The sequence below is a fragment of the Anabas testudineus genome, chromosome 9 (genome assembly GCF_900324465.2).
Source record: "Anabas testudineus chromosome 9, fAnaTes1.2, whole genome shotgun sequence".
NCBI lineage: Eukaryota > Metazoa > Chordata > Actinopteri > Anabantiformes > Anabantidae > Anabas > Anabas testudineus.
The window spans coordinates 14,547,390-14,575,161 of record NC_046618.1 but is presented as its reverse complement, the minus strand read 5'-3'; the positions used below and the strand labels follow the sequence as shown (position 1 = coordinate 14,575,161).

The following is a 27,772-nucleotide window of genomic DNA, read 5'->3' as shown; positions in this document are numbered from 1 at the left end:
TGTGTGTATGTAATGAAAGTGGTTGTCGTTAGCCAACAGCCACATTACATGCACCCGCTCTTTCACTGCCTTGCACGTTTCCTTGCATCTACTGTCCCATTTGGCTTCTGTAGTGAAATCAAAAGCCCTGTAATAAGATGGAGATGCTCCAGCTCCAGTCATCCCTCTGGCTCTGACAAGCAAAGAAACAGGCAGGCATGCGCCCAGGAAATTACACAAACACATGCACACACAAAGACACCGAGCATTGATATGCAAAAACTAGAGTAGCATTTGAGTAGGATAAAGAATGTCAGTCATTAAAATGCATGACTTTTTTGTCAATGAGGCATCAGCCTGCAATACAGCACAAGTAGGTTTTCATTTTTGCAAATATTTTTCATTTATGTGTCACTGTAATGGTCCTTTGGCTCTAACAACTAATAATCACAATCTGTCCTTCAATATTATCATTCATCTAACCTCCCACCAGTTTCAGTTAATCAAATGCAAAATAAAAATTTACTTCATCAGACTTGAAACTTGGCCTGGCATGGGCAATTCATCAGATGCAATTCACTGACTTAGTTCTATCTAACAATACATCTACTGTATAAGACACGGAAAAAATCAGTTTGTCTTATCAGCTGGGCAATGTCATGATGCACAGTATGTAATGATGAAATAAATACGATACAGAATCACATATTCACAGTCCATTTAGATCATTCACAGATATTTCCATAGTTGTTACAATAACTCACTCTCAGCCGACATGTCAAAACTGTGCCTTTAAACTAATGGAGCCCAAATACACAACTAACCATGTATGTGTGTGTCCATGTATTTTTACCTGACTAGGTACAATCATGTCAGAAAGGCCCCTTGTTATAAATTTTGAAGCCATATTTGGCGAAATGTTTGCTAATTTATAATGAATCTTTCATTTAAAACAACATTCAGACCCTTCAATCAGTTCTGGCAGCAATTACAGATTCAAGTCTTCTTAGGTACTGCAAGCACTACAAGCTCTGCACACCTGGATTTGGGCGGTTTATCCCATTCTTTGTGGCGGATCCTTTCAAGCTCTGTCATATTGGATGAGAAGTGTCTATGAACTGCCATCTTCAGGCCTCTTTGAGGATGTTTTACAGGGTTTAAATTTGAACCACTCAAGGACAGCTTGAGTCTAGTCCCTAAGCTGTTTGGTTCAGGTCATTGTCATGCTGAAAAGTGAACCATCACTCCAGTCTCAGGTCATGTGCAGGTTTTGCTCTGCTTAAGACGAGACAATATGTCTGTCATGTTCTCAGGAGTGCTGCTGAGAGGGTGATCCTTTCCATCTATTCAGACACTGTGGCTCTGTTGGATTGGCTGGTTCCAAACTTCTGTTTCGCAGTTAATGAGGCGACTGTGCTTCTGAAAACGATCAAAGCTGATCCATGCCCTGCCACAAAACTTTATTCCAGGGTTTATTCTAATACAGATGTTCTGCCATGAATTCTACTTTTACAAGTCAATATTTTATCAATTTGTTGTGTTGAAACTGTCAGAAACATGATAATTATACTATATCTTTTTACTGTAGTGGGTGGTGGAGTGGTACTGGAGTGCATTATATTAAAAGCCGTTTCTTTAAGAGGTGTTTTGGCCCCGCTGTTTGCATAAATGAGAGGGGCAAAACGGAAGAAACATCCCTTAGTAGTAATAAAATAGCCTTGTAAAAGTAGAATTCATGGCAGAGATGTTGTGCAGGATTGCATTCGATCGTAGAGATGTGCCTAGTACAGTGAGTGTATCTAAGTGTCTGAAAGTTTTCCCTGCCAAAATTCATCAAAGTTGCAGTTGAAACTTGTGGAACCATGAACTCTAATGGGACTATGAAGACAGATGCCGTGACGGTTAGATTGCCAACATAAAAATCAAAACAGCACAATCCATCTGTCACCAGTGATGGACAGACACTCACTGAAAAACAGCAATAAAGGTGAATAAAATAACAAATCAACCCTAAATCTGTAAAACTTGCACACATAAAGACAAAGGTTAGAGGAAGGGAGCACGTCCACAACAGCGTCCATCATCTTCTCTCCAACTTGCTCCTGATGTTCCCCAGTGAGCACAAATGAATGACATCGTTTGACAGACCCGAACTTGTCAGACAATGTGCTCAAAGACAGATTTGGGATGGAAGGCTAGAGACACAAACTGGCATAATAACTACCCAGAGACGAAACTTAATAACAGCCCTGTCACCGATTGATGGAATCAAAATCGTCCCCATCTCCTTGAGTGCAACAGTCATCATTTCATACATGGGAATACATACAAACTCGCATTTCCCTTTAGACAAACACAACATTCCCACTGACGAGCAGCTAGAACAGCACTCAATACCTTACTCACTGTTAACAACTGTGACCTGAATATGTCACTACCTATTCACAGATTGCTACAATACTGGCCACTGAATGATGAGCTGCTGAAGCACAACGTCAAATCTCAAGTATGGATTTAATCTTGCCATGTAGCAAAACACTTATCATTAGTGTGTATAACTCGATCTAATGTTTCAGACCACTATGACCCTGAACAGAAATAAACTGTTCAATAAAACGATTGCCAATATCCAGGTGATAATATCGATATATACAAAAAAAAGTTTAAAAACATTGCTTCCTTCTATGTGGAAGACCAGGATTCAACTCTCGGCTGTGGCCTTCCTCCAGTAAGAGTCTGTAGGCAAGACCCCCTTACGCTCACCCTGCCTTGGTCTTGTACCTTGAACCTCACTTGTAAGTCGCTTGGGATAAAAGTGCCTGTTAAATGACTAAAATGTAAATGTAAAAATAAGCCATGACAGAGTGTGAATACTGATGAGATACAGTATAATGTTTCAAGCCAGACCAGCTTGTGTTCTGTGTGTGTCTGTGTTCAAGTGTGATAGGGATGTCTATTGGATGACTATATTTAGTTTCCCCTGCCTAAGCTGTGACGAGGTTTGATTCCTCTGTGCTTCGTTTTAAATGGACTTTTCTAAAAGAATTATCTGCTGTCACTATAATTCTCTATGGACACTGAAGACCGTATAAAACACTTCATACCCCACCACCTCCCACCACTACTCCCCCACCACACACACACATACACACACATCCATGCACACACAAACATGCACCCACAATTGAGGTGGTCACCCAGACTACGCATACAAACTACAGCACACAGATACCTATTCAACCTTGATATATAAAAACCTGTTATTTACCCAGAAGTGATGATAACCTTAAAATTAGATCGACATTACTGGAGTTACTGCAAAATACTGATGTGGAAAATAAACAACCACTTGATACTGTTTTGATAACTGTCAGGAGGAAGAATATGTTTATGGAAATAACTTGTATCAACAGAATAGGTTAGCAATATATGCTTATAATCACATAAACTTAAGATATGCCTCTCAGTGCGGCGCGTGTCCAGCTTCTGCAGTCCTCCACCAATTTTCTTAAACGCCACTGCGCTGTTGCGATAAACGTTAAATCAATCTCTTCTGTTTTGTGTTGTTTGTTATGACACTCCTCTCGGCTCATACCGAGCTTTCCTGAACCTCTGACACCTCACAAATAGAATTTTACTTAGAAAGCGGGAGGGAGGGAGAAAGACACCGAGATACAAAGAGAGAAAACGAAAATACAAGCAGAAAACGCAGTCGAGGCTGAAGAACAGGATGAGGAGAGAGATATGGCAGAGAAAAAGAGAACAATAAGGGTGAAGTATGAAGAAACTGACAACAAAGAAAACAAATAGCTGATGTTGTGCTTACATTTCCGCATTTCCATTTATCAACCTCTGGCGTTCTCCCACAGTGATTAACTTTGTTCTCTAATGCTTTGTAGTTCTTCCTGTCAAAGTAGTTCCCTTTCCCCATTTGGGGGAAGGGAGTGATTTTGATGTTGCTTTCCACTTTCCAGTGCCGTTTGCCCCAAGCGGGTGACCTTGACTCTGAATAAATTATGCAGTTGAAAATCTTTGGAAAGTAAACAAGAGACAGTATCATAGGAAGTGAATAGAAAACAGATGCTGGGATATGACAGCTGAACTGGCCTTCAGGAAACAAACAAACATAAAAAAAATACACTGACATGTTGAATATGCAGCCAGCACTGGGTTGACAATGTGTAATTGGGGAAGACTGTTCCATATGGATTCATACACACATACATGAAACCTACCAAAAACAAGCACAGAGACACCACCTACATGTTGAAAAGCCCCGTGAAATTTTAAAGTACCTCGCTATCAATATGCATCACTCTGTTTCCAGACTACGCTTGCATGTGGGTGGATTGTCACGAGAAGTAAATGAGAGGAAAGAACAGAGGGAAGAAGGAGAGAAGTTCTAACTAAATATAGGTGATGATACAGTTTCTCTGGTGCAGTACATGTACAAGTGAAAAACAGCTAACTAGGAGACTTCAGGTTAAGGGAGGGATACAGAATAATCAGGTTAATGTAATACCCTGCATTTATGGGAACGCAGTAACTGCATGTTTTCCCCGGTACTACAGTTTTGTCTATTTATACATACAGTTTGAACCTACGACACTTTTAAAAACACAAGCACAGGAGGTAGGAGAGTGGGAAACAGGATCAAAATACAGTAGCAGAGTATTCAGGCTCAACTAACCACACTATGCCGTCCAAAAAAACTGTAGTAAGGCTAAAGGGCAAACATCACCACAGGGTATGCACTTGGTGATTAGAAATACAGTAGTATATCTAGAAATGCCAGCTTACAACAGCAACAGTTTCCAGTCGGAGTACTGCTAATAGACCTATCCTAACACTGACAACTCAGACACTATAGAAGCAACTGAGCGTGAGCTCACCAGCGTGCTAAGACTGAAAAAATAATCTATCGATTCAAGTCAATCAGTTTGAAAAACAAACATTTGACTAATTAAACTACAAAATTCAACAAGAATTTGCGACCTATTATTAATATTATTTTTATTTTTTCTTATCTGTGCATATACATTTGACAGATTGGATCCAATAATAGAGCGGAGCAGTCTTCCAGCACAGTAGGATGCCTGTGGTGTAGGTTTGACTCTATCTATTTGACTCTAATGCTTGCCTGATAGTTTAATCACAGTTAAAATGACGAATTGTACAATTGACTAGAATATGATTCTTAAATTCAAGTTATATCCCTCGTTAGACAAAGCAGATTAAATATGTGTTGGTACAACACTGAGTAAAATCACATTTTCTAAAAGATTCTGATTAGATGAGCACATTCAGAGCTGAATTTAATTCATTCAGGGAAATACTACTGAACTTTAATTTCTAGCTACTGCATAAATTCACTGGATGAATCAAACCTGATTCTTCACAACTTTCTAAAATGTTCTACTACAGAACTAACTAACTACAGAAACTACCAAGATTTCTTGTGTCTGGTTGGTGAAATATAGACTGACAATATATTAATATATCTTAGAGCTTTAATATTAATTGAACCATTTTAATATTAATCTGTCAATGACTTATTCATTCTAAATGCCCTCAGTTCTCCTCAGAACTTTTTTACCTTCTTATTTCTCGGTTTAAATTTCTCTTCATGTCTCACCTCTGCCTTCAAACCCCTCATTTCTCCTCTCTTTTGTTTTCCTATTCTCTTCAGCACATCGTAGAATCGCCCTTCTTCTTCCCTCCGACTGCAGTCAAGTTAAAAATCTTTTCTGTATGACAACGTAGAGGAGAGTCGTAGAGGACAGAAAATGTTTCACCACTGATGATGAAAAGACAAAAAAATGTTCAATTGACTAAAAGTTTTATCTGTTTACTGTATAAGAACATCTCACTTTCCTGCCACACAAATGTTGTTAAATCTCTAAATTTTAGTACAAATTTATTACAGCACTTTAGTATTTGTGCTGTATTTTTGAATGTTGGGTTTGACACAATATTCAAACTGAATTTCTATCAGCAATCATCAAGCTACACTGATCTGAAAGTCAATGTTGCTGTCACATGAAGTCTGAAATGCCACAGAGTCCATTTGCTTAGCTCTGTGTTGACCCTGATTTCCATTTGCCACAAGCATGATTCTTCCTATTGTTTGTTTATTTAGATCCCTTTTAATTACTATGTACTGTAGTTATTGTATCTGGGGATCAATCATCCCTTCATACAAAGTAACGATACAATATTGTCACATTATACACATATATAATTTTATATAACATCATGTTATAAATTATAACACAATACATCATTTTCTTGAGTAATCTGTATATTTAATAAATTCCGTCAAAACATACAGTATGTCCTTTTTTAAAGCATCATATTGTTAATATAGCCTCTTTATTTAATTTTTAAAGCCTGCAGTGAACGTAGAGATTGACCGTTTTTTCCGATTTCAACTTTTTGTTGTTGTTGTTTTTTAATTGGTTTCAGGTTGATTTCCCCTCTGTGTAAAGTACTCAAGGCTGCATCGGGTGTTGGGGGGGGGGAAAGGAGTGTGAAATTTCTGTGGCATTTTATTATGAGATTGGCTACTGAGGTTGTTTCTCCCTGGAGACTGTCCCACGTACACTGGTGGAGAAGCAAATCAAACTCAAGTATAGTTAAACTCAGTATATTAATGATTACAGCTACATTCGGCTTCGATTGAGCAACACGTCTAAGTGTAGCGACATAATGGTACACTGGAGAACTGGGGGAACTCACAAAGGACTGCTCTATGTGTGAGAGTGACTATAGGGACGCAGCAGGAGGAGGTGGTGAGCACTTGAGGGCAGCTTTTCAAGTTCATTGTAAATACGCAAAGGTGTCTGAAAGAAGGGGCCACTTTCTCACCAAGATGGAGAGTTCCTGTACAAACACAGCTACTGAGCTCACTAAACTCCTGTTGCTTACTTACCTACCTACTAGAAAACCAGATTGAGAAAACATTTGGCATGTACTTGTCATTAGAATTATTATTTTGAAATAACAGAGGCAGTTACAGGGAATACATGAAACAACAGCAGTATAGCTCCACATTTCTTTCTGTTATAGTAACTAACAATGTTACTGATTAGTGAGAACGAATAGAGGTGTGGTCTAAAATATTGTTTGTTGTAGTTCCTCATTCAGGCACAAGATTAGGTACAATGACCCAATGAATGTCACACATACCTAGAATCCAGCATGAAGCAATTTGTCACTAACTAATGAGTATTAAGCACATCACACTGATCTATTCCTAGCCTTTTTATTGTGACCTACAGCTGTTATGCTAAACCAATAAAGCCGGTTTTCAGTCTGTAACACTGATCAAATATGACAGTTCATCGTACCTGCATACTACATCCAACATCAGCAAAGTTATAATATCTCTCTTTGTATCATTTTCTTTTACTTTATCGTCTAGCTGCGGTTTTATTTCTTCTTCCCAGCGCCTGGTTAGGTCTCATTGCTTTATTTGTAATGTAACAATGACATTGTTATATTATTACACATACAATGCCCATGTGGATACTATGGAGTACATAAGAAAGTGAGAGTTTTCAATAAAATAAAATGAAACAGGAAGTATTTATAGATAACAGAAACTAAAACTCGTATCGTTTCTCTTTATTTGAAGAACGGAGTTAATAAATATCTTATGAGCATCTGCCTTATCTGAGTGAGGCCTGAATAAGAACCAACCAAGAGCCGATTTATTTCATGTTTCATAGGGAAAATCAAGACCACGTGTGCACATGAGGAAAAAATAATAAAAATAAGAGCTGTGCATCTTTAATGTTGATCCATATAAGTACTGTGGCTCTTTTGACACCGCTGTAAGGTATGAACATTTGCATCTGGTTGCAATTTAGTAACACCTAGTACATGACATGGATTTTGTCATGGGGGCACACTTGGCTGAATTGTGCTTGTGCCCTTGCTCTACTTTGGTGACCTCCAGTAAACATGTCTGTGTCTACAGTAAATGATAGGAAGCAGAGCAGTGGCACATGTGCAGAGTGCAGCTTTGGTGTTAGGGATTACCTGGCTTTGCACTTGCTTTGCCTGCCTGCTCAAACCTTGACAAAAGCAAACGGCGTAACGTGCAGTCATATCCCATGCTATTTTCACGGCTCTACCAACCGATGCATGCACACATAGATCAAGCTCAAAACTAACCAACCTGTTTTATGAAAAGATGCACTGGCCAATCAGATTTCCTAGTGGTTAAGCATTCTGTATGGATCTTTTCCAGGCTCAGTTATTTCCATTACATTGTTAAAATGCTGTGATGCAAAAACACATTTTCACAAGAGGAGAAAAAAGGCACTGGCCATATCCAGTATAATCCTTTTAAACCAATTGCACACCATTGTATTTCTGCAGTTCTTCTTCTGTGAGCAATGATTCAGGAGAAATCGGTTACCAAAACCTGTGCACTCTCATAGTGCTACAGTATATGCACTATTGGATTTGCCAATAGAAAAGTCTGGCCTGTCATTTGAAGGACAATCTCGGTATGCTAACCTTTCCCTTTAATCAAATATTAGTATATGTTCCTTTGATAAAGTAAGCTGAAGTTCTCTATTTTTCTGTCTAAACCATGACAATGCACTGTGCATCACTAGTGAGTAATTCCTTTTTCTGTCTATGTAAGGACATACTACAAAGATACGTTTCATCATAAAGTCTGATGGGGAAAGGAATGAGAAGAAACAGACAGAACTAGAGTGATGTTAGAAAGAGATAGAAAGAAGAAACTGGCAGACAGGTGCTTACATTCCCAGTCATGTTCCTCTGTGACCTCAGATTGACCCTAACAAAGACACCATCAGTCATATGGACTTAACGAGCAAGACAGGAGGAAAAAACTAGCTTCCCGGTTCTTTGTTTTCCCTTTCTCCTCTTTTAACCTAACTTTCCTTTGCGCTGTCTCCGTGTTTCATGCCTTTTCTTTTGACATTTTTTCATAATTTATGAAAAAGATGTTATTGTATTTTGGCTAATGGAAAATGCTGCTTGTACTTCACATTAATCTCTCTGGCATGAAACGAAGAGAGAGTAAAACACATGGCCCTCTGCTTAACTTTCTGTTAGCTAGTGTTTTAAATGTCAGTGAGGAATACAGAGGAAGGGCAGACTAAAGACAAATAAGAAGTGAAATGGAGAAATAGGATTATAACGTCTATATACTGTATGTTTGCCTAATAAAAAAATCACATTAGCAGTATGAATTTACTAAAATAAAGGCTTACTTTAGTGAACAAAGCTAACTATAACTATCGTTAATACTAATGTTTAGGTAAACTATGTTAAAAACACGTGTCTGCAGTATTGCCCTTGTGACAGACGCAGATTTGTTGTGCCTGAAATTTCATATCAAGAAAATTACCACATTTGAGTGATTACAGCGTAATCTTACGTCTGAGCATACTGAGCTTTTGATTGTTTTAGAGATTCAAGTTTATAAAAATATGAATCTTTCACAAGAGAGACAAAGATTTCAATATATTGAGTAGTCACTACTACCAGCGACAAAACGCTGAGTCAGCGACAGCTGCCATAAGGTGTCATTAATGTCCTGCCAAGACAGATGAATAGAAAGACTTTGAAAGGCTCTGCACTGGTAAGAGTACTGCTGTTTACATTTATTAAAGAGTTCCATGAAAATATTAACTCTAACAACAACATATTTAACTTAAGATAAATGCAATACAATTAAAATAGGGATTCAAACCAATATTATTCAAACTTGGTCATCTTGTCTCTTTGTTGTACGGTCCCCTGCAGGGAACTTGCATGATGCTTGTGCAGGTGTTTAATCACGTTTTTGATGTATTTTGCAGTGCCTATGCATTGCAACATTGCATTTGCAGATATTAAAAGTAGATGTCGAACTTGTCAGTGTATCAAGCATTAAATAATAAAGCTCCATTTGTTGCTGATGCATGGCATAGCACTCTCTATAAATACAGGAGTATTGTATCAGATCCTTATGGATGGGCCTAATTGTTCGACACCTGATATAGTGCTTATACATAATATTGGATTAGTTATTTAATATTAATTTTTACATTTCCTGTGTTATTACTCAGTTTAAGAAATTATGTTAAATATGTTAGAAGTATTAAAATGTTTGTGCTCTGTGTGTTTAATTGTAAAAAATAAAATAAGATTTTAATGAAGGGGATTTCAGCTCAGACTAATTACGATGGCAATGGGAGGTTGGAGTTATATTATGATTCAATTATCCAATTGTTGCCATTAGAGTTTTTGAAATCATTGAGATTACACTTTGGATTAAGTAAACAACCTACAGAATCTTGGCACGTTCAGAGTACACTCATATTAAAACCTGGCAGATGAGGTGTCATATCTGACTCAACATTGGATTTCACAACTTTTTCCCTTTCTTCCTTCTTGTCCTGGAGGAAGAAAATGAGTCATGTCAGGCTGATACCTATTGAAAAGCTTTGGAACCATTGAGCTTTCTTTGAATATCTGTTCTGTCACTTCCTGTTTCATTTTCTGTGGTATGATTATAACTTTATTGGAATATATGATGAAAATAAGTATAAATAAGTTTATTTTTGATTGTTAACTATTATGTTGCTATTAATTACCAGGATTTTTACTAATAACTTTACAATAAATAAACACACTTAATGAACTCAGCAGTTGAAACATAAAACAATTATTCTTAGTCTTATGAATTTCAGATTGATACTGACTCTTTACGAATTATTTTTTTTTTTTTTTTTGCTTTTCTTTTTTAATAAAAACTAGCTTTATAACTAGCTGATACTTAATTGCAGCAATATGTGCTTCTTCCATGTCCCTTCTCAACTGTGTATGCCTTGGATGGATACTTTCCAAATAATTAACTAAGTACCAGATAATTTTTAGGAGATTATGTAGAAAATAGAAATAGAACCTGTCAAATGAAGTGTTACCACTAATCTAACAAATGATGATTGAACAAAGTGATATGGCAAATAAGTACGGGACATTTAGCAACAAAATATTTCAGCACAGTAAGGTGTAGAGCAGGACCTTACGAAACTTGGCTCAGTGAAAGAGGGACTGCTTATCGTTGCTATGCTAAGGATTTCTACCTAAGGCAGTTGGCAATGGGAGCAGTCCTCAACTGATATGAGATAGTGGTGCTGAAAGAGCATGTACTCCACTCTTCCTGTCTCTCTCTGCCAAAGGCATTCCCATTAGAATACAGTCACTATCCATTGCATAACAACCTAAAAAAGCATGCACATAAACCAGATACATCGAATCATACATCTTAAGGCCACAGCACAAACGCACTGTTGCTACCTGGAACAAAGTGCATAATAACAATATCCTTCTCAAATTCCTCCTTTCATCAATCTTCCACTTTTCATTGAAATGTTTCGTCTTTTATCTTTTCACTGTTATGGTGGGTTATGAGCTGCGATGGTATTGTTTAAGCCTTTATCTCTGTTTTAAAATCTGCATCTATCTGATTGCTGCCAAACGCAGTAATGCATTAAACACAAAGGGAGTACATCCCACCTGACCCCAAACCTTGTATTCTAAACGAATACATATCAGGAAACATTAATATAGGTAAAATTGCAGGTCACTGCATGAGTTGACAGAGCCAAAAGAGAATATCAACAACAGTGTGCATTTGTATTTTCACACATCAGTTTAAATGCAGTAGCTCAGTATCACACTTTGCCACCTAGTTTGTCTTTGAAATTTTATAATGCGTGATACAAAAAGGAATTCAAGCTTTGCAGATTAAGTATTGCAGTCTCTGTGTCTTATTAATGTTTATAAATCAATAGGACACACTTCCAATCTATTATAGCACACCTAAAATGATTTAAAGAAAGAAGTTGAACTAACAAAAGAAAGAAATACACAAAGCATAATCTACTCGAGGGTAATGTCAAAATGTAAGTGTTGTTAAGTCAGTGAAATTAATTGCAGGAGTCACACTGTGCATATACCATAACCTGGGATGGAAGAGGTTGTTACCACTGTTGACTGTGATTTCTTATCAAATGACAATGTGTCAAGTTCAAACCGCTGCATCACAATCTCCCTGACAACTTGGATGAAATGTGAATGAGGGCAAATCAAATAAACCTGATGGGATTAGCCAGCCTTTTAAACATTATTTCAAATGAGCAGACTACATAATTAGCTGCTGTTTAGCCACTTCCCACTGGTACGCATAATACTGACTCACTTTTCACATTCTGTGTTACCTCTGTTTCTCTACAGTGAGGCTACATTTCAGTGGTAATTTTTCCCCTAAGGAAACTAAAGCCCATTACACAGTTTTATGCGCACTGCATATCTTCACAGACATAGACTCCATGTGTGCTCACACACATACATATACACCTCAACACATACCCAGACACGCATTAAAAATACATGTATAGTATGTTAACACACAAGCAGGCAAAAATGTAAGCACCTTGTACTGAGGCGACCTTTATAATACTCCCACATACGGTATGAGAGCATGCTTTGATTTGACTGCACATTAATGTGTTGGGGTTAGGGGGCTGTCCAGCGTGCATAAGGGCATGAGATGGAGAAATTCAACTACCTCTTGTAGTATTTCCTTTCTGTGCTGTACTGCCTCCATAGTCTACCACTTCTGATATCACTCTCCACAATTCCAGTTTAAATAATCAAAAACATTTTTAAATTATTTTAAATCATGGAGCTTTGAAACTTACGAGATGTACATTAAATGTTGTGCTACAAGTGTAAGATTAAAGATTTCCATAATGCCTCAGTAAGTCTTGTTTTATTGCTGCAGTCTATACTGTATTATCCTGATGTCAAACTAAACCAGGAAGTACTTTGACATAATGCAATAATCCACCTGAGGCGGTCTCACATGCACGTACACAAACTCACGACACAGTAAACAGAACCATCACCACAGTATGACCATCTGTATACAGGAGCTAGCATGTGCTCATGCATTAATTTCACAGTTCTACTTAGTTATCTAAAGTCAATTCCACTTTGGTGCTATGTGTCGACTTTGGACTCTTGCTGACTTGTAGCTGCAATACAGACTAATCTACTATGCTCTCCCTCTTATACTAAACCTTTCCTGAATTAAAGCATTGTCCTATTGTGCATGTCCTGCTCTAAGCTTTGCTAACTCCCTCAAATATGTGTGCATTTATCTGTGCGAGAGAGAGCGCTTGTGTTCTAGTTTTTGAATAATGACAGACAGACAACTTGGATATGATTTGGACAACACAAATCTCAGTGACCTTTCCCTACAAAAATGTATATGTATACACAAAAATTGCCCACTACTCTCTCCTGCACACTCACTCACTTACTCTCTCTCACACCCTCTCTCTCTCACACACACACACACACAGGTCACTGGAAATCAGTGGAATTAACAGGACCAAAAACAACAATATCCTGACGATTAGAGCTGGGACCACTAGACTAAAGAGGATTTGCAGCTTAACTTTTTAAGATTTAGCTACCAGACTTATGCTAAGGACCACAGTGTAATTGAATAAGACATTTGCATAAGGATTACCAGTACCCAATTCTAATTCTTTTTATTCAATACAGCAAAAATATATTTTCAGTCAAGTGAATAATGGTGATAAATAACAAGGGTGAAGTAAGCACATTCTCGCTCCACTTCATGTGAAGTGTTGTGAAGGGTGAAAGTGAGTAAGCAAAAAGGAATAGATTTCAGTTCCACTTAATGAAAGATCTCACTGTATATGTATTTAAATTATGGTGCCACTAATGCAACTGTACTGGTAATTTCACTTGGTGCCTGTAATGTAAAGGCTTTAAAGGTCCATTCTTTTCGTAAACCAAATCTAAAGTACATAGCTTTCCCAGAAGCTACAAGCACAAAAACAAGGCTACTATCCACACAGCCTTTTCCCATAACTTCTCATTTGATTGAGACAATCTGAATGGAGAAGAAAGAGCTGGAAGAAGGCTGAGACGGAAAGGGGAAAATAAAAAGGGGTAGTACAAATAATTAAATGTATCCTCACTAGTTAAATTGAGATTTGAGAAAAATGTAAGGGCAGACAAGAATGGACCAAGCTCGTTTTAAATAAAAAACAATGCATAGTTATCATTCAGCAGGCAAAAGTAATAAATAATGCAATACTTTTAAACTGTGCTTCATAAAGACTCTGCCTTGTCCCTGCTTATTAAGCAGTTCTTTATTGTTTGTCGATTTCACCCTCTCTGCATCTGGATGCTACATCAAACAGAGAGACCAAGTCAAGTCGCAGGCTGGCACCACAGTGACAGAGAAAGACACTGATCAGATATGCTGAAGGACAAACACACTACTCTGCTAGAGGGAGAGGACAACCATTCTCATATTTCACCCAAGCAGCCCGGCATGAACATGGAAATTCAAAAGAGATGTACTTATTTAACGTAATGTAGTCAGACGTGTTTAAAATGTTTTTGATGATAGCGTTTTATGGCAAGGGTGAAACACAGCCATTAGAGATACAGTGGCAGGAAAAGGTATGTGAAATGTAATAAGTGGCAGGAAAGGTTGTTTTCAATAAAGACATATAAAATAAATCAATAAAATATCAGAATGTTTTTATGTTATTTTTTTAGGCACATTATATTTGTTAAAATGAAAGAAATAAAGACATGGATTAGGATCAGATCACATTTTATGACAAATTAATGCAGAAAACCATGAGAATCCAAAAGGTTCACATACTTTTTCTTGACATGGTGGTCAAATGGATATCCTCTAAGAAATCTTCAAGGCCAGCCATTTCACTTTGTGAAATGTCCACCATTCGTGGCTGCTGGATTAATTTCAAGACTAAAGATCAAAGATGGACTGATTGTAACTGTCTGCAACTCAAACCTGGTCGTCAGTCAAAGTTTGAAGCTGAAAGTCTTGAAAACACAGAGTGTTTTGTCTTGTTAACTTTGCTGGAGTGGTTCCCACTTAGCTAAACCAGTATATGTATATAAGTTCCTACTGTTGGGGATGCTGGATTCATTTCAGGACTGAAGCTCAAAGATGTGTTGATTTAATAAGATGCAGGTTTAGGTCTCAAAGTTACCAACACCAAGTGTTTTGTCTTGTTTGTTTGCCAGGTTAGCTTGTTGAATGTAGTCACATTATATGCACAATGTCCAGACTCTGAAGCAAAAGAAAAATTTTCACGCTAATTACACAACAGGGCAGTCAGGATGTCCCAGAGACGTTGTGTAAAACCATTTTTATGGCAGTAGTGGAGTGAACTACAACAGAATCTATGTGATCCGGAGCAAAACCAGTTGCCTTAGATAGGGCCTCTTTGCACACATTTTCAGACTGGCCGCTCACTGTAATCTACACGGCTTTTCAACATGACAGTGTACAGGCACATTTTGGGGATTTCAAGGACCTGTTCCAAAAGGGGCATAATATGGGCACTTTAAGTCAGTAGTTCCACCTGGGTTCATCCTGCTGTAACAAAATAGTCTGCTATGAAAGAAAATCTGAGATCTGCAGCACCACAAAAATGCAAGCAGGCATATTATTTAAAACCAAATGGTATTGATGAGGAGGGCTGAAAATATGAACGATTTTAATTACTATTTATTTCCACTCTAAGGAATTGCAACTAAAGTTACCATTAGTAAATCTTTTAATTTTACTACAAACTGAAAACCCTTTCTTTCTGTCAGCTTTTTATTTTTTGATTAATGAAACCTGTAACACAATCAAAAAGTTGCTTTCCCACAGCTTTCCCATCTGTTCTGACTAAGAGCAGAAATTGAGAAATGATGAGCAAAGAGAAGTTAGTGTCACTACTGAAAATAAACAATGAAAACGAAAAAAAAAAAGGTAAATGTGTGACAAAGCTAAAATTTTGTTAACATCCATATTCACTCTGTGTTGAAAAGCTACGCCAAGTGAGAACAGACATAGGAAAAGTGGACTGAAAAAGAAACTTAAAGCAGTTTAAGCAGATGGAAGGAAGATAGAGAAGAATACAAGGAGCGTGACCTACTCGTAGTATTTTAGGTTGTAGTTTATAGAAGTACAAACCAATCATTTTTAACCAGGTTTTTACCTTACTTCACTGTATGTGGTATCACTTCACCCAGTCTCCTAAAGGTTATGTTTCTATACAACTGAATTGCAAAAAGACCACGTTTTCTACAAGCATAATGAAAACACATTCACTATTAATGTAAAGGACAAGTCACATTAAATGTGCACAGTTGTTTTTTCTGTCAAAATATCTGATCTAAACATCATGTTTTCCTTCCTGCCTAAACATCTTATCTTGCAGTACTTGCAGAACCTTGAGCTTTCTGACTGCAGCATTATTAAAGTGATGTTATGGTTGGACTCACAGCATTAGTAAGAGTGACACTAAACAAAACTAGAATCTTTCTCTGACCCCAACCAAAGTGCTTTTGTTGCCTAAACCCAAACTGACAGAGGACTTTGGACTCAACCTCAGGTCTGCAGGTTTGTTAATCTTGTACATTATACTGTTAACCCTCCATCCACCCAACCACCTCCTTGTGACTCACTTTCCATTACTAAACGCTAATTTATTCCAGTCCAGTCAGTAATGTTGTAGCGTTTTGCACATAACACAGGGAGATCCACAGTACGCCACTACACTAGAAACTTGTATACATGTGTAAATAAATGTTCTGTATGAGAGATGTGAACAATATGCACGTATGAAGGAGGTAAAAAGTATAAAAATATTCAGATATTAACTACGAGGAACAAGCACCGGAGAGTGAGAAAGAGAAGCTGAATATAAGGTTGATGAAGACAACTTTTATAAGTATATATGCAGCTTAAAGATCCTGCAAATTATGAAGTTGTAGTTTGGGAAATATCAATGACACACAATCTAAGCTGCAAATAGATGCTAATAATGTCCCTACTTTTGTCCATTAAAATATCCAATCTGCAACATACAGTTTTGTCTTCTGCAAAAACATCGGTTCTTGTAGTGGAACATCTAGATGTGTGATTTTTTTATGGTTACATTCAGCGGCTAATAGACACTGGTTTAAGGTCAGGGAAAGACTGTGGGCTAGTTTAATAAAGAAAAATAAAGCACATACATACAACATCTGTAACCACATTTCAAACCAAACGATCATTCTCCAACCCTAACCAAAGGATTCCTCCTAAATCCAACCTTAAATAGGACTCAGTTAGTTCAGCAGTTTGTATGTTCTGCATATTATATGCCTTCCATGCACCCCAACCACCTCTTTGCGATTCCCTTATCGGTAATAAAAGCGGCACTAATTCATAAAAAAAAAAAAAATACATTGCATCACAACAAGTCTTATACGGTTGCATTTGTTACATAAATGTAATTATTATTGTAGTTTAGTTGCACAGGAACAGAATTTTCAGGAGTCATGGTTGAGGGTATTGTGTATTTATTTGATAAGGGTCAAGGCACATTACACATACAACAGCAAAACATTTCCCTGGATAAACCTAAAACAACTTCGGTTCAACTGCTTTAATCAGGATGCTGTAACTTTCACAGCAACTGTGTACTCAGCACAAAAAAATGCAGCCATAATCAATACGTTAGCCTCCGTGCTACCAGTCCCTGTGGTATTCATTGCTGTAAATAAGAATCATGTTTTTATTCAACCTGCTTGAGTTTAAAAATTTGTAAGCCATTATAAAGCTATGAATTATGTCACAGTGGGGCAGCTGTAAGAGCACTTGTAGATTTATTATAAGCCTCAAACCATTGCTATACAACCAGCCATTAAATTCCAGGTTATTTGTATGGAAAGTTGGAACATATTTGATTTTTTGTATGCTGATGTTTAACAATGGTTGACTACAAATAGGACAGGGCAATGCAAACTAGCATATACACATCATGTAGTGATGTTTGAATGGGCAACACAGTCAAATCTCTGAATGTTTCCTTTCATTAAAAAAAGGACTTTGAGGATGTTTTATGTGCATATTCCACATGTTTGGTACTGCTTGTATTTTCATTCATTGGAGCTTCAATAGAGTTTGTTTGAAAGCTGTAGGTAGATTTTCACTGCAGAGCAATCAATGGCAACAAAAACAACTCTGAATGGGTTTCAGATATTCAGTTACACTTTGGCCGCAGTGGGTCATTTAATGAGCGTTATTGCTACAGAGGGAGGCTGCGGTCTGTGAGTCACACCATTCCAGCCATGATCAACACACAATTGATTGAGTTAAATCTGATGTGTGGTACAACACATTGTAATAACAGGACAGAAAGAGGCTGTGCATAATCTACGTTTTATCATCCATCTATTAAGCTCTCACTTTTTCTGTCATCTCTGATTTAAGAAGTTGAATCAGTTTATTCGAGTTGGCACGTTAACCACAGTGAACCAACCTTATTGTGTCAAGAACAAACCGTGCTCAGTTACTCTGACTTCTACAACTCAGTTTGTTCTTTTTCATTGTCAGATCCTAAAGGAACACAAGCTACAATCCAGATGGGCAATTGCAGACAGCTTTGTGACGTGTTGCCAACTGTGTCAGACAAACAAACGAACAGCACATTACGATTCCATGACATTGATTAGCCAAGTGTTAGAAAAGTGTTTAACACCTCTCAGTTCCAATGCCCATTTCTGTGATCACTGACAGCATATTAAACGTCAAAGGGGAGGGAAAGAGGGGAAGAGAAATGACAGGATGGAGGACAGGAAGCGAGAGAGACAGGCTATAAGTACAAGAGCATAGGGAAAAGAAGTCACATTTCAGAGACTAACGCGTAAAGTGAAAAACTGAGCCAGAAGCAAACGGAAAAGAACAAATTAAAAAATAGGTGAGAAAAAGTGAAGAAGGTGGGAGAAAGAAGGGAGTCTGAAACAGTCTGAATAAAAACAGCAGTGCTATAATAAAACCGTATAAGTAAGTTTGACTGACAGTGAGCACAGACAAGTACAGTACTGTGGAAATTCATTGGTTTTGTGAGAAGGAAATGAAAACAATCAATATTCAAGAGGTACAAGGACACGTGTACACATCTGTACAACAGCACTACATGTGACCACAGAACACAAGTCAAACTCAGTCTGCAACACATCAGGAGCTGCGTCCTGTCCTGTTCAACTATTTGTGTTATTGTTGTGCATCAATAGTATGATTAAGCTCATTTAAGATGCTAAAAGTAACAATAAGAATTTTGATTGTCCATAGTTTGTCCTTTAAAGGACAGACTCCACTTCCCCTGAGGCAGCTTACACACACTAGTTGAATATTACACATGGTTGGCATCAGTGTTTTGTGTACATTCAACTATCAAGGCAGTTAAAGAGCTAAAAAAAAATCCCTAAAAGAAAACTGAACATTGTGACTGTTTTGTATTCTAAATGTTAATCACTACAAACAAAAACTTCTATTTGTAAAGCACAAACAGAACAGCGATTCGTGCTCTGAAGCACAATGTTGAATTTCCGAGGACAAAAATACAATACATCTAAGAATTAATTACTTCTTCACACTCTCTGTAGATGAACTACTTCTTTTTGAATATATAAGCAGTGCTATTGGAGTGTTTTTATTATTAAATTAGTTGCTAAAGTGTGACAGCCGAAGTCAGCTTAATTCAAAGCTGGATTCTTGGAATCACAAGCGTGTACATGTATCCACCAACAAAGTTAACAGCCAACCATCTCCGAGCTTTACTGTTCGGTGACTCGCGTCCAAATGAAGGAAGAAAAGACATAAAAGGGAATTTTCCATGGATTTGAAAGTGTTGTTCAAGTGTTTTAGTGTGCAAGAGTTATTTCTTTTGTCCCCTTTTGTGTGTCTGCGTGTATAAGCATACGTGCTTTTGTTTATAATCATGTGAGCATTGTCGAGCAAACTTGCTAATTCTGTCTTTGTTTGATAATGCTATGAAAAGCAGGGGAGGAAGTGACTGCCAGCAGAATACACTGGCAGTCGCATTCACACACATGCAAGGAGACGCAAAACACCCACACACGCTTAAAAGTGCACACACACACACACACAAACACAAGACATGTTCACGAATGAGAACATAGAGAATGATATAAGTTTAGTCAAATGTTCACAGAATATATATGAAAACACAGTTCTGTCCAATCAGGACGTCCTCTGACCCTGTGAGACACAGCACCTACCCACTGGAAGACTAAAAACGTATTTGTGTCTGCAGAGAGCAGGAGGAGAGGGCAGCTTTAACCATCTGCCCTACTGGAAGAATGGATGACCACCATACAGGGACACCTATATATAGTGTGTATACGATGCATGCTACAGAAATGTACAACCATGCACACCCAAAGACGCCATGCTAGTCCTTAGACACCGACAAGAGAAATTCCACTTTCTTTTAAATGTATTTCATCATTAGCATGATTGCACTGACCTTGTGCACAAAGATACATTCACTGCATAAGTATTACTGGTGAGTTCCACAGCCTGTGAAGACTCCTTCTTATTTCTCTCATTTCTGCATAATAATCAGCAAATAGTGTGATTAATTTGCACAAAGCAAAAATCTTCAAAAGCAGATTTAAATTTTTTTTTTTACCAACACTGGAACACGGGAGGCATTTCTGAAGTCCAGGTTTTAGTTCTATTACCCAGACAAATTAGTAAACCTGTGACCCACAGTTCTCTTTCATGGCTACTCCTTTATACTGTATGAAAGCAAACTTCCAACTACATGACGGCCTCTATGACCAGCTAGCCGTTCTGCCCTCAAAGCAAACACTGACCAGAAAATGTCTTCGCTTTAAAAAAAAAAAAGAGCAGTAACAGAAGACGTGTGTACACATTTTCAATATTTTGGATAAGCTGACATGTGTCACGGAAGCAGTTTATGTCCAGTTTCTCAAAAAGAAAGGCACCACTTGCTCTGGTGAACAACGAAGGTTTTTGTCCTCAGATGACAGTGAACATGTGTGGCTCTGCGTGTGTCGACTGGATAAACACAAACACACAGTACAATCATCCGGGAACAAGGGCCTGTGTTGTACAAGTCCTACCCAGGCCATCTGGTCTGCTCTACCTGTATCGCTGTCTGCTGTGATGAGATGAAGCACCTTCAGAAGGGTTGGGCTGGGCTGCCTTTCCTCTGCTGCATCTGCAGTCAACCTCAGACAAGCAATCATACTTCTTCTTACAGTTGCCCGTCAGTCCATCTCAACCTCACAAACACACATACGCTCTATCTCTCTCTCTCTCTCTCCCTCTGTGTCTGTGGCTGGGTCAAGGGTTCTGCCTCAGTGACCAAGTACAGACGTCCGACTTGCTGTCTGTCTCTTTCCTTTACAAGAGGATGCACAACAGACTCAAATATCACACAAACACGTACGCGCCGCGCACACACTTAACACCTCTGCGAATCGTATTCTCACAGACAGACATAAAACGCCAGAAATATGAGGTGCTAAATCTTCCCAGTCAAAGATAGCATGGAGCAGCACATCTGTCAACACTCATAGATACATGACTCAGAAGATATGAGGCATTTAATACACACTGCCCGGCCCCAGCCCTGCTGAACGAGAACATATCTGCAGATTAGAACGCACATGTTCATGCATGCACACGAGGAGGAGTCGGAGGTTCATACGGGGAAGTGAAACTTGTAGACAAAACCTGGCAGAAACTACCATCCACACACACAGAGATGTTTAGATATTATTATATAAATATGCTCAACACCAAGTAGAGGAAACCTCTCATTCACTCTTTACATAAAATGAGAGAAATCCTTGTCCCTCTCTCACCGCTGTTATGGGACAGATCCCTCAGTGCACACAGGCACACACTGCATAGATCCAGTAATCTCTCTGTCCGTGCCTAACGCTCCTCATCACCTTAACTGAACTGGGCATCCAAAGGATAACAACTTTTTCCCTCCTCTCTCCCCCCCTCTCTCTCTCTCTCTCTGTCCCTTTCATCTAAATGACATGAGATTCCTGCAGCTTACCTTGTCCACAACAGGAAAACCAGGCCAAACCCCATATCCAAAACACAACTTCACAATTTGTACTGGCCACCTTCTTTAATGTGATCTAATCGACATAGCGAGTAGAACATCTATAGTTTGAAATCTGCCTGTGAAATCCCTAAAAACTGTGTCATCTAAAATTAGCTGGAATTCATGCTTCCACTGTAGTTGGGTCAAAATGAGCACGCTAAACAACAGCATTAGTGCTAGAGTTGTGATAAAATGGATCTCAGTGGACCTTAGCAATTAGGCTGATGTCACACCCACTGACCCAGTTTTGAGACCACACACGCTGGTTTTTGACAGTCACATCTTGTCAAACACACAAAACAACCAGTAACAATACGCACCGAATTATCTCATACAGATGTTCACAGCCCCATTCTTTCTTCCTGCAGAGTATGAAGCCTTAAATGTTTGGTGAAGCCCTTGAATGTAGTGTCTGCAATTGTATATATATATAAAAAAATGACAGCAGAGGCAGCACAGTCTGTTAGACCAAATCCCCCCAGATTTGGGAGGTTTTCTCCTTCACTTAATATCACTACTCCTAACACAGCAAGGATACTGCTTTTCAATTAGAGTTAGAAATCTGTAAATACAATTAATCAAAGATAAAACACAATTATTTCTATTGATTAATAGAAATTCCTGCTAAATTGTAAAAACTCAGCAATGACTTGCACAAATTACATGTACTGCAAGATAAATAAAGCCCAACGAGTCATCTACCATGACTACAAGTCTATTGCAGAATAGATTTTTACTAACTGCAATGCAAGAAAATGACATCACAGGTCTTGCCAAAAATGCTTTTGAATATTTTATTGATTAACAGAGACTTACTTCCAAAATTAACTTTCGAATTTTAATGCCTTAAAAGTATTGAACCTTGCAATATAACATATTAGGACATATTTCTTTCCGTTTTTCTTAGCATTCTCTCATTTAATTTTGCTGTGATCCAGCCAGGAGCAGACAAAGACCATAACCGTGCAAGACCTCTATTATATGTGGCTTTGCTGCATAAAGATGTTTTGTCACATGTAACCACCTTAAATTGAGCTGAATATTCTACTCCCTGGGCTTTTTAAACAATATTAATCTGTAGGCTCAGGCAAACTGGTGAAGACAAATCTAATACAATCGATGTCGGTGACTGGTACCAGAATGGCGTGTACGCAGAGACAACGAGACAGAAGCGAGTCAATGTACAGTAGATTATTTGAACCAAGGTGAACCAGGCTCACTGCCTTCTCCCCCCTCATGTGTGATGCATGGTGAGCCAGAGGATGCACTCTGACACGCCGCATAGCTGAAAACCAGTGTGACTCTCAAGTAAAGACTTAATCTGGCTGCATACATTACAGTGACTTTGTGAGCGTAACTAATCGAGAACACACACAACCACACGTACTTCCTCACGCTCTGTCTCTCCAACACACATGCAGAATCCATACGAACCACCCTCATAAAGCAGAGGGACATTGCCATGCAGCACACGATGCAGTGAGGGCCAACAGGCAAACGGACTCCCCCATTCCTTCTGCATGCTGATCATTACAGAGCGGAAAAAAAAAAAAAAGGAAGAGAGACAGAAAGAGAGAGAGAGAGAGAGAGAGAGAGACGGGTGAGGCAGCAGTGCCAGCTTCCCAGCAGCTCAATCACATTTAATGCATTGACAGAGCAAGATCAAAAACGTCTGTGGGTCACCGCTTTAATATCGCCAAAACAGCGGCAGGATGGCACAGGTTTGCAGCGCAGACAGTAAGACGATGGTCTACATGGTAGACGATGGTGGCACAAAGTCTACTTTCCCTTCCTTTGTTTCCCCTGGTTTTTCTCTTTCACATCTCTCTTTACCCGTCCGTCTCTCCCTCCCTTTCACTCGTTCCATCTTTAGCAGCAACAAAGAGATTAAAGAGGGATTACTTCTGACATGTCAATGTGATGTGCCTGCTGGGTATAGTAATTTTTTTTTTCCCTTTCTCATGCAGTCCTAAGTCAATATGATGCACACACAGATAGGTCAGTATTATGTGTTTGTGATGATAGAGTGAGGGGGGAAGAAAAAAAGTATCCATGGATATGAATTAACTCCAATTACATAAAGAGCTTCTAACATGCAAAAACCACAGAACTGTTAGTGTGGCTTCCTTCAAATAACACCACAGTGGAAGAGAACTGGGTTCTGCTGTACGCATATACCGGTTTATCTGCTGAATCCAACATGTGGTGAAGAAGCTAGAACAAGACAGAATGGACACGATACAGTAAGGAGTGTAAAAAAGACTGAATGAGAAAAGAGGAGTAATTTTGGGTTGAATCCTTTAGTTGGAATTTGAAAGCAGTTTGATTACAAAGTTGTTGGACTGAAGCTTGGATGCTTTTTGTTCATCAGAATCTTTTAGTGAAAATGAAGAGTTTGACGTCTAAACGTGTGTTCCCTCATGAATAACTTTTGGTGGCAGCACATCACAAACACATCAGGCAGGTCTATCTGAAAACCCCAGAGCCTGTGGAGCACCATGAAGACTACAGCAGCAGTTAGCTTAAATATACAGAACAGAGACACATCAGTATATAGAGAGAGAACCTTGACACAATTTCAGTAGCTTATGAGACCTGCACTAGGCTGCATTACTGGGACCGTCTGTCTTAGCCTGAAAACATCTCATAACCAACAGGTTCTAGTCATATTGTTAGCACCATTATCTGAAGAAGCCTGCAGTCAGTGAGCAGGTACAAATTCAGTGCCTTGCTGTGAGACTCTTGCTGAACATGTGGCTGCTGCTGGGATCAAACCATCCCGACATATAGTGATCTGTCTAACCAGTGGATTACGCTGCCAAGCTCATAGAGACACAGACACAGTCTGCAACCCAGAATGCAGCATAAGGCTTCACCACACATGTGACTTTATTCTCCTGCAGCCTTCCAGCTGTTCTGATCTAGAAAATGCTGCAACCCAACGTCAACTCTTACAGAAATTAACGACAGTTGAGTTCAACTGAGTTTAGAGTGGCGTTTTATTTTACATATCCTCTATTTTCCAGATCTATTATTGGGAGCATTCCTCATAATATCCTAGAATTAGCTGGTATTTAGCTAATTATGGGAAGAATTTCCACAAAAAGGCATACACAAATAAAGAGATGTAGATAAGAGCTCATGTGATTTTTAAAGATACTAAATTGTAAAATATGTTGTAAATAAGTGGAAAATAGAAAAAAAAACTAATAAATTCATAATGATTGATCAGATGGATAATGAGGCACAGCATCACTCACAGGTTTGTGGATATGAAGATCATGTTTCTATTGAGTCTATGAGAATTTATAGCATCATGTTGGTTTGTAACACTAAATGAAGCCATGTTCTACTTCTTTTTTAAAACCTCTCGCTCAATGATCTGGTACTTCTACTATAATACCTGCAGCAAGCAGCAATTTCTCAATTTTCCTTGTCATTGATACCAAATTTTTTACAAACATTTACCAGAAATATCTGGGGAACTAACAACTACAAAGCAGCTCACTTTTAGAATTTAGAAAGTATGTAGAAAATACTGTAAAGCAAAGTGTCACCATTATTTCACTGCGTCTGAAAACTACAATTTGCCATCATTTGCAAATCAGATAATATTCATTCTATGTCAAGTTGACCTTTGGTATATCTCATCCATTTGGCCACGGTGCTGTGCACAGCCTAGAGGAGACCTGTAAATGATCCACCTCTTGGCAAACTGTGTTCAGGTAGCTGCAAAACTGGCCTGTGGTCTGTTCTGTAAATCAGCTGGCCAGGTTCTAAATGGATTAAACAGGCCAGTCCTCTCCTCCTGGCAGCACCATGGAGTGGGCTACATTTGGTGGTTTATGCTGTTACTTGTGGGTTTGAGTGTGTGTGTGTGTGCTAAAATGTGGATGTGATCTTGGCCGTGCAATGAGGTCAAAACAGACAGGTGCTTATCTTTCCAGTGGTGTGCGTTTGAGATTGCGCGTCTCTCTAACACACCAACAGAATGCGCTCTCTCTCTCTCTCTCTCTCTCTCTCTCTCTCTCTCTCCTCTCTGTCTCTCTCTCTCTCCGGTCCATCGCCAATTCGAGGCCACCGAGTTGTGCAACGATTATGTGTACCCACCACCACCTCGCGTTCTCATCTCATCCTGCAAGACACGCTCCCGAGCGTCATCCCTCTCTCTCTCTCTCTCTCTCTCCCTCTCTCTCTCTCTCAAAGACACACACACACACTCTCTCTCTCTCCACATCCTACAGCCGGAGTCGGAGGCGCTGCTACATCGCCCCAAAGAATACACTCCCTGATGTCGACACCACACTCAACACAGCAGTGCCCGTGGTGAAAGGCAGAAACAGCGTTAGGACATAAAACGCGTTATTTTTTTTTTGTTTTTTTTTTTTTTGGCACCGCAGTGGCTCATGATAGAAGGTGGTCATGCCAGTGTGCTTCAAGGAAATCTATATGCTGACAATTTGCTGCCATCCAAGATAATCCCTCTGCCCTGCAGGGCGACATCACGCCATCTCAAACCACCTGTTTTTCGCGCATCCTGTGCGCACATTAATAAACATGGGATTCTAATGAAACGACGCACTTTAAGTGGCGCGTCTTCACTTGACATTGTGCGTCTTCACTGACCAATTCATGATACATTTAATGATAGGAATAACTGCGTGGGGGTATTTCAGTTCTTTATTTTACCAGTCAAAGAAGAAGTCGATGTTCTCCAAACATTTAAAGTGATTCCACACTGTGAACCAAAAAGTCTATTATTCACAGACAAGGCCAGTGAATATCACAGGGCGTCAATTAAACCGCCAGCAATGCTGTGATTTAAGCAGCGCAGCGCATATGAAGACTGAAACCTCCAATCATCGTCCCTGGGAGACGCACACAGAGCCTCATTGTGGCCGCGACTGAGAGGGGGGAGAGCGCAGTAACTCACCGATGTGGATGATTGAATCCGAGAGCGCTGACTTCCACTCCTGGCTCCACAAAACGGCAACGAGCAACAACGCCGAGATAACTTTCATGTTGTCCAGAGATATTTCCCCCCAAACCAGAGAAAACCGCAGCCCTCTGAGAGAGAGTGAACAGAGTTAAATTCCCGAGAAGCGAAGCTTCTTTTTTAGTCCATTTGTAGGGCGGCCAAGGAAATTCCCCCTAATCTCTGCCTTGATATGTTCTTCTCTTCCCGTTTGGGTGTGATATTTGTGTGTGGATGTCAATCTGTAGAGATTCCCGGGTAATCACAGACTGGTACCCTGTTGAAATTCCTCCCAACATTAAATCATTTTCGGAGCAGAGTGACGCTGAGCCGCAGAGAAAACAAACCGCATCCAAACGCCGACGCGTTAAGGCGAACTGAGGGGCTGGATGATGTGGCCACTCATTTAAAGGGATAAATCTGGAATCATTCAGGAAACGCGAGCAAGAAAAAAAAAACTAGTTGTTTTGAAAAGCAGGTCCCATCATAATGACCAGAGATTCCCAGCCTTTTCAGACCTGGCGACGCAGTTCTCCCCCCCCCCCCTGCACCAATCACCAAACCATCACCGGCAGCAGCCTCAGCGGAACAAGCCAGCGGCCAAAACTTCCATTTTCCCAGGAGCGTTTTCTTTTTCCGCCACTTAGCTCCTGTTCCAATATCAGCAGCTCCAGCACACACAGACCACCCCGGTGACTTCTGTCAGAAGAGACAAATACAATATCATGGAAAGCCCTGTCACATGGCACCGCCACAGAGAGGGACCATATTCCGG

At 39.2% G+C, this 27,772-nt stretch overlaps 1 protein-coding gene across 1 annotated transcript in view; it reads right to left on the bottom strand.

Moving 5' to 3' along the window:
* grid2 (glutamate receptor, ionotropic, delta 2) overlaps nt 1-27,485 on the bottom strand; it is a 394,704-nt gene extending 367,219 nt beyond the window's left edge. The window contains exon 1 of the mRNA XM_026343567.1: nt 26,956-27,485. Within this exon, the coding sequence (XP_026199352.1) occupies nt 26,956-27,043 (88 nt within the window). The 5' untranslated portion in view covers nt 27,044-27,485. The remainder of the gene's footprint in view (nt 1-26,955) is intronic.
* Nucleotides 27,486-27,772: the final 287 nt, after the last annotated feature.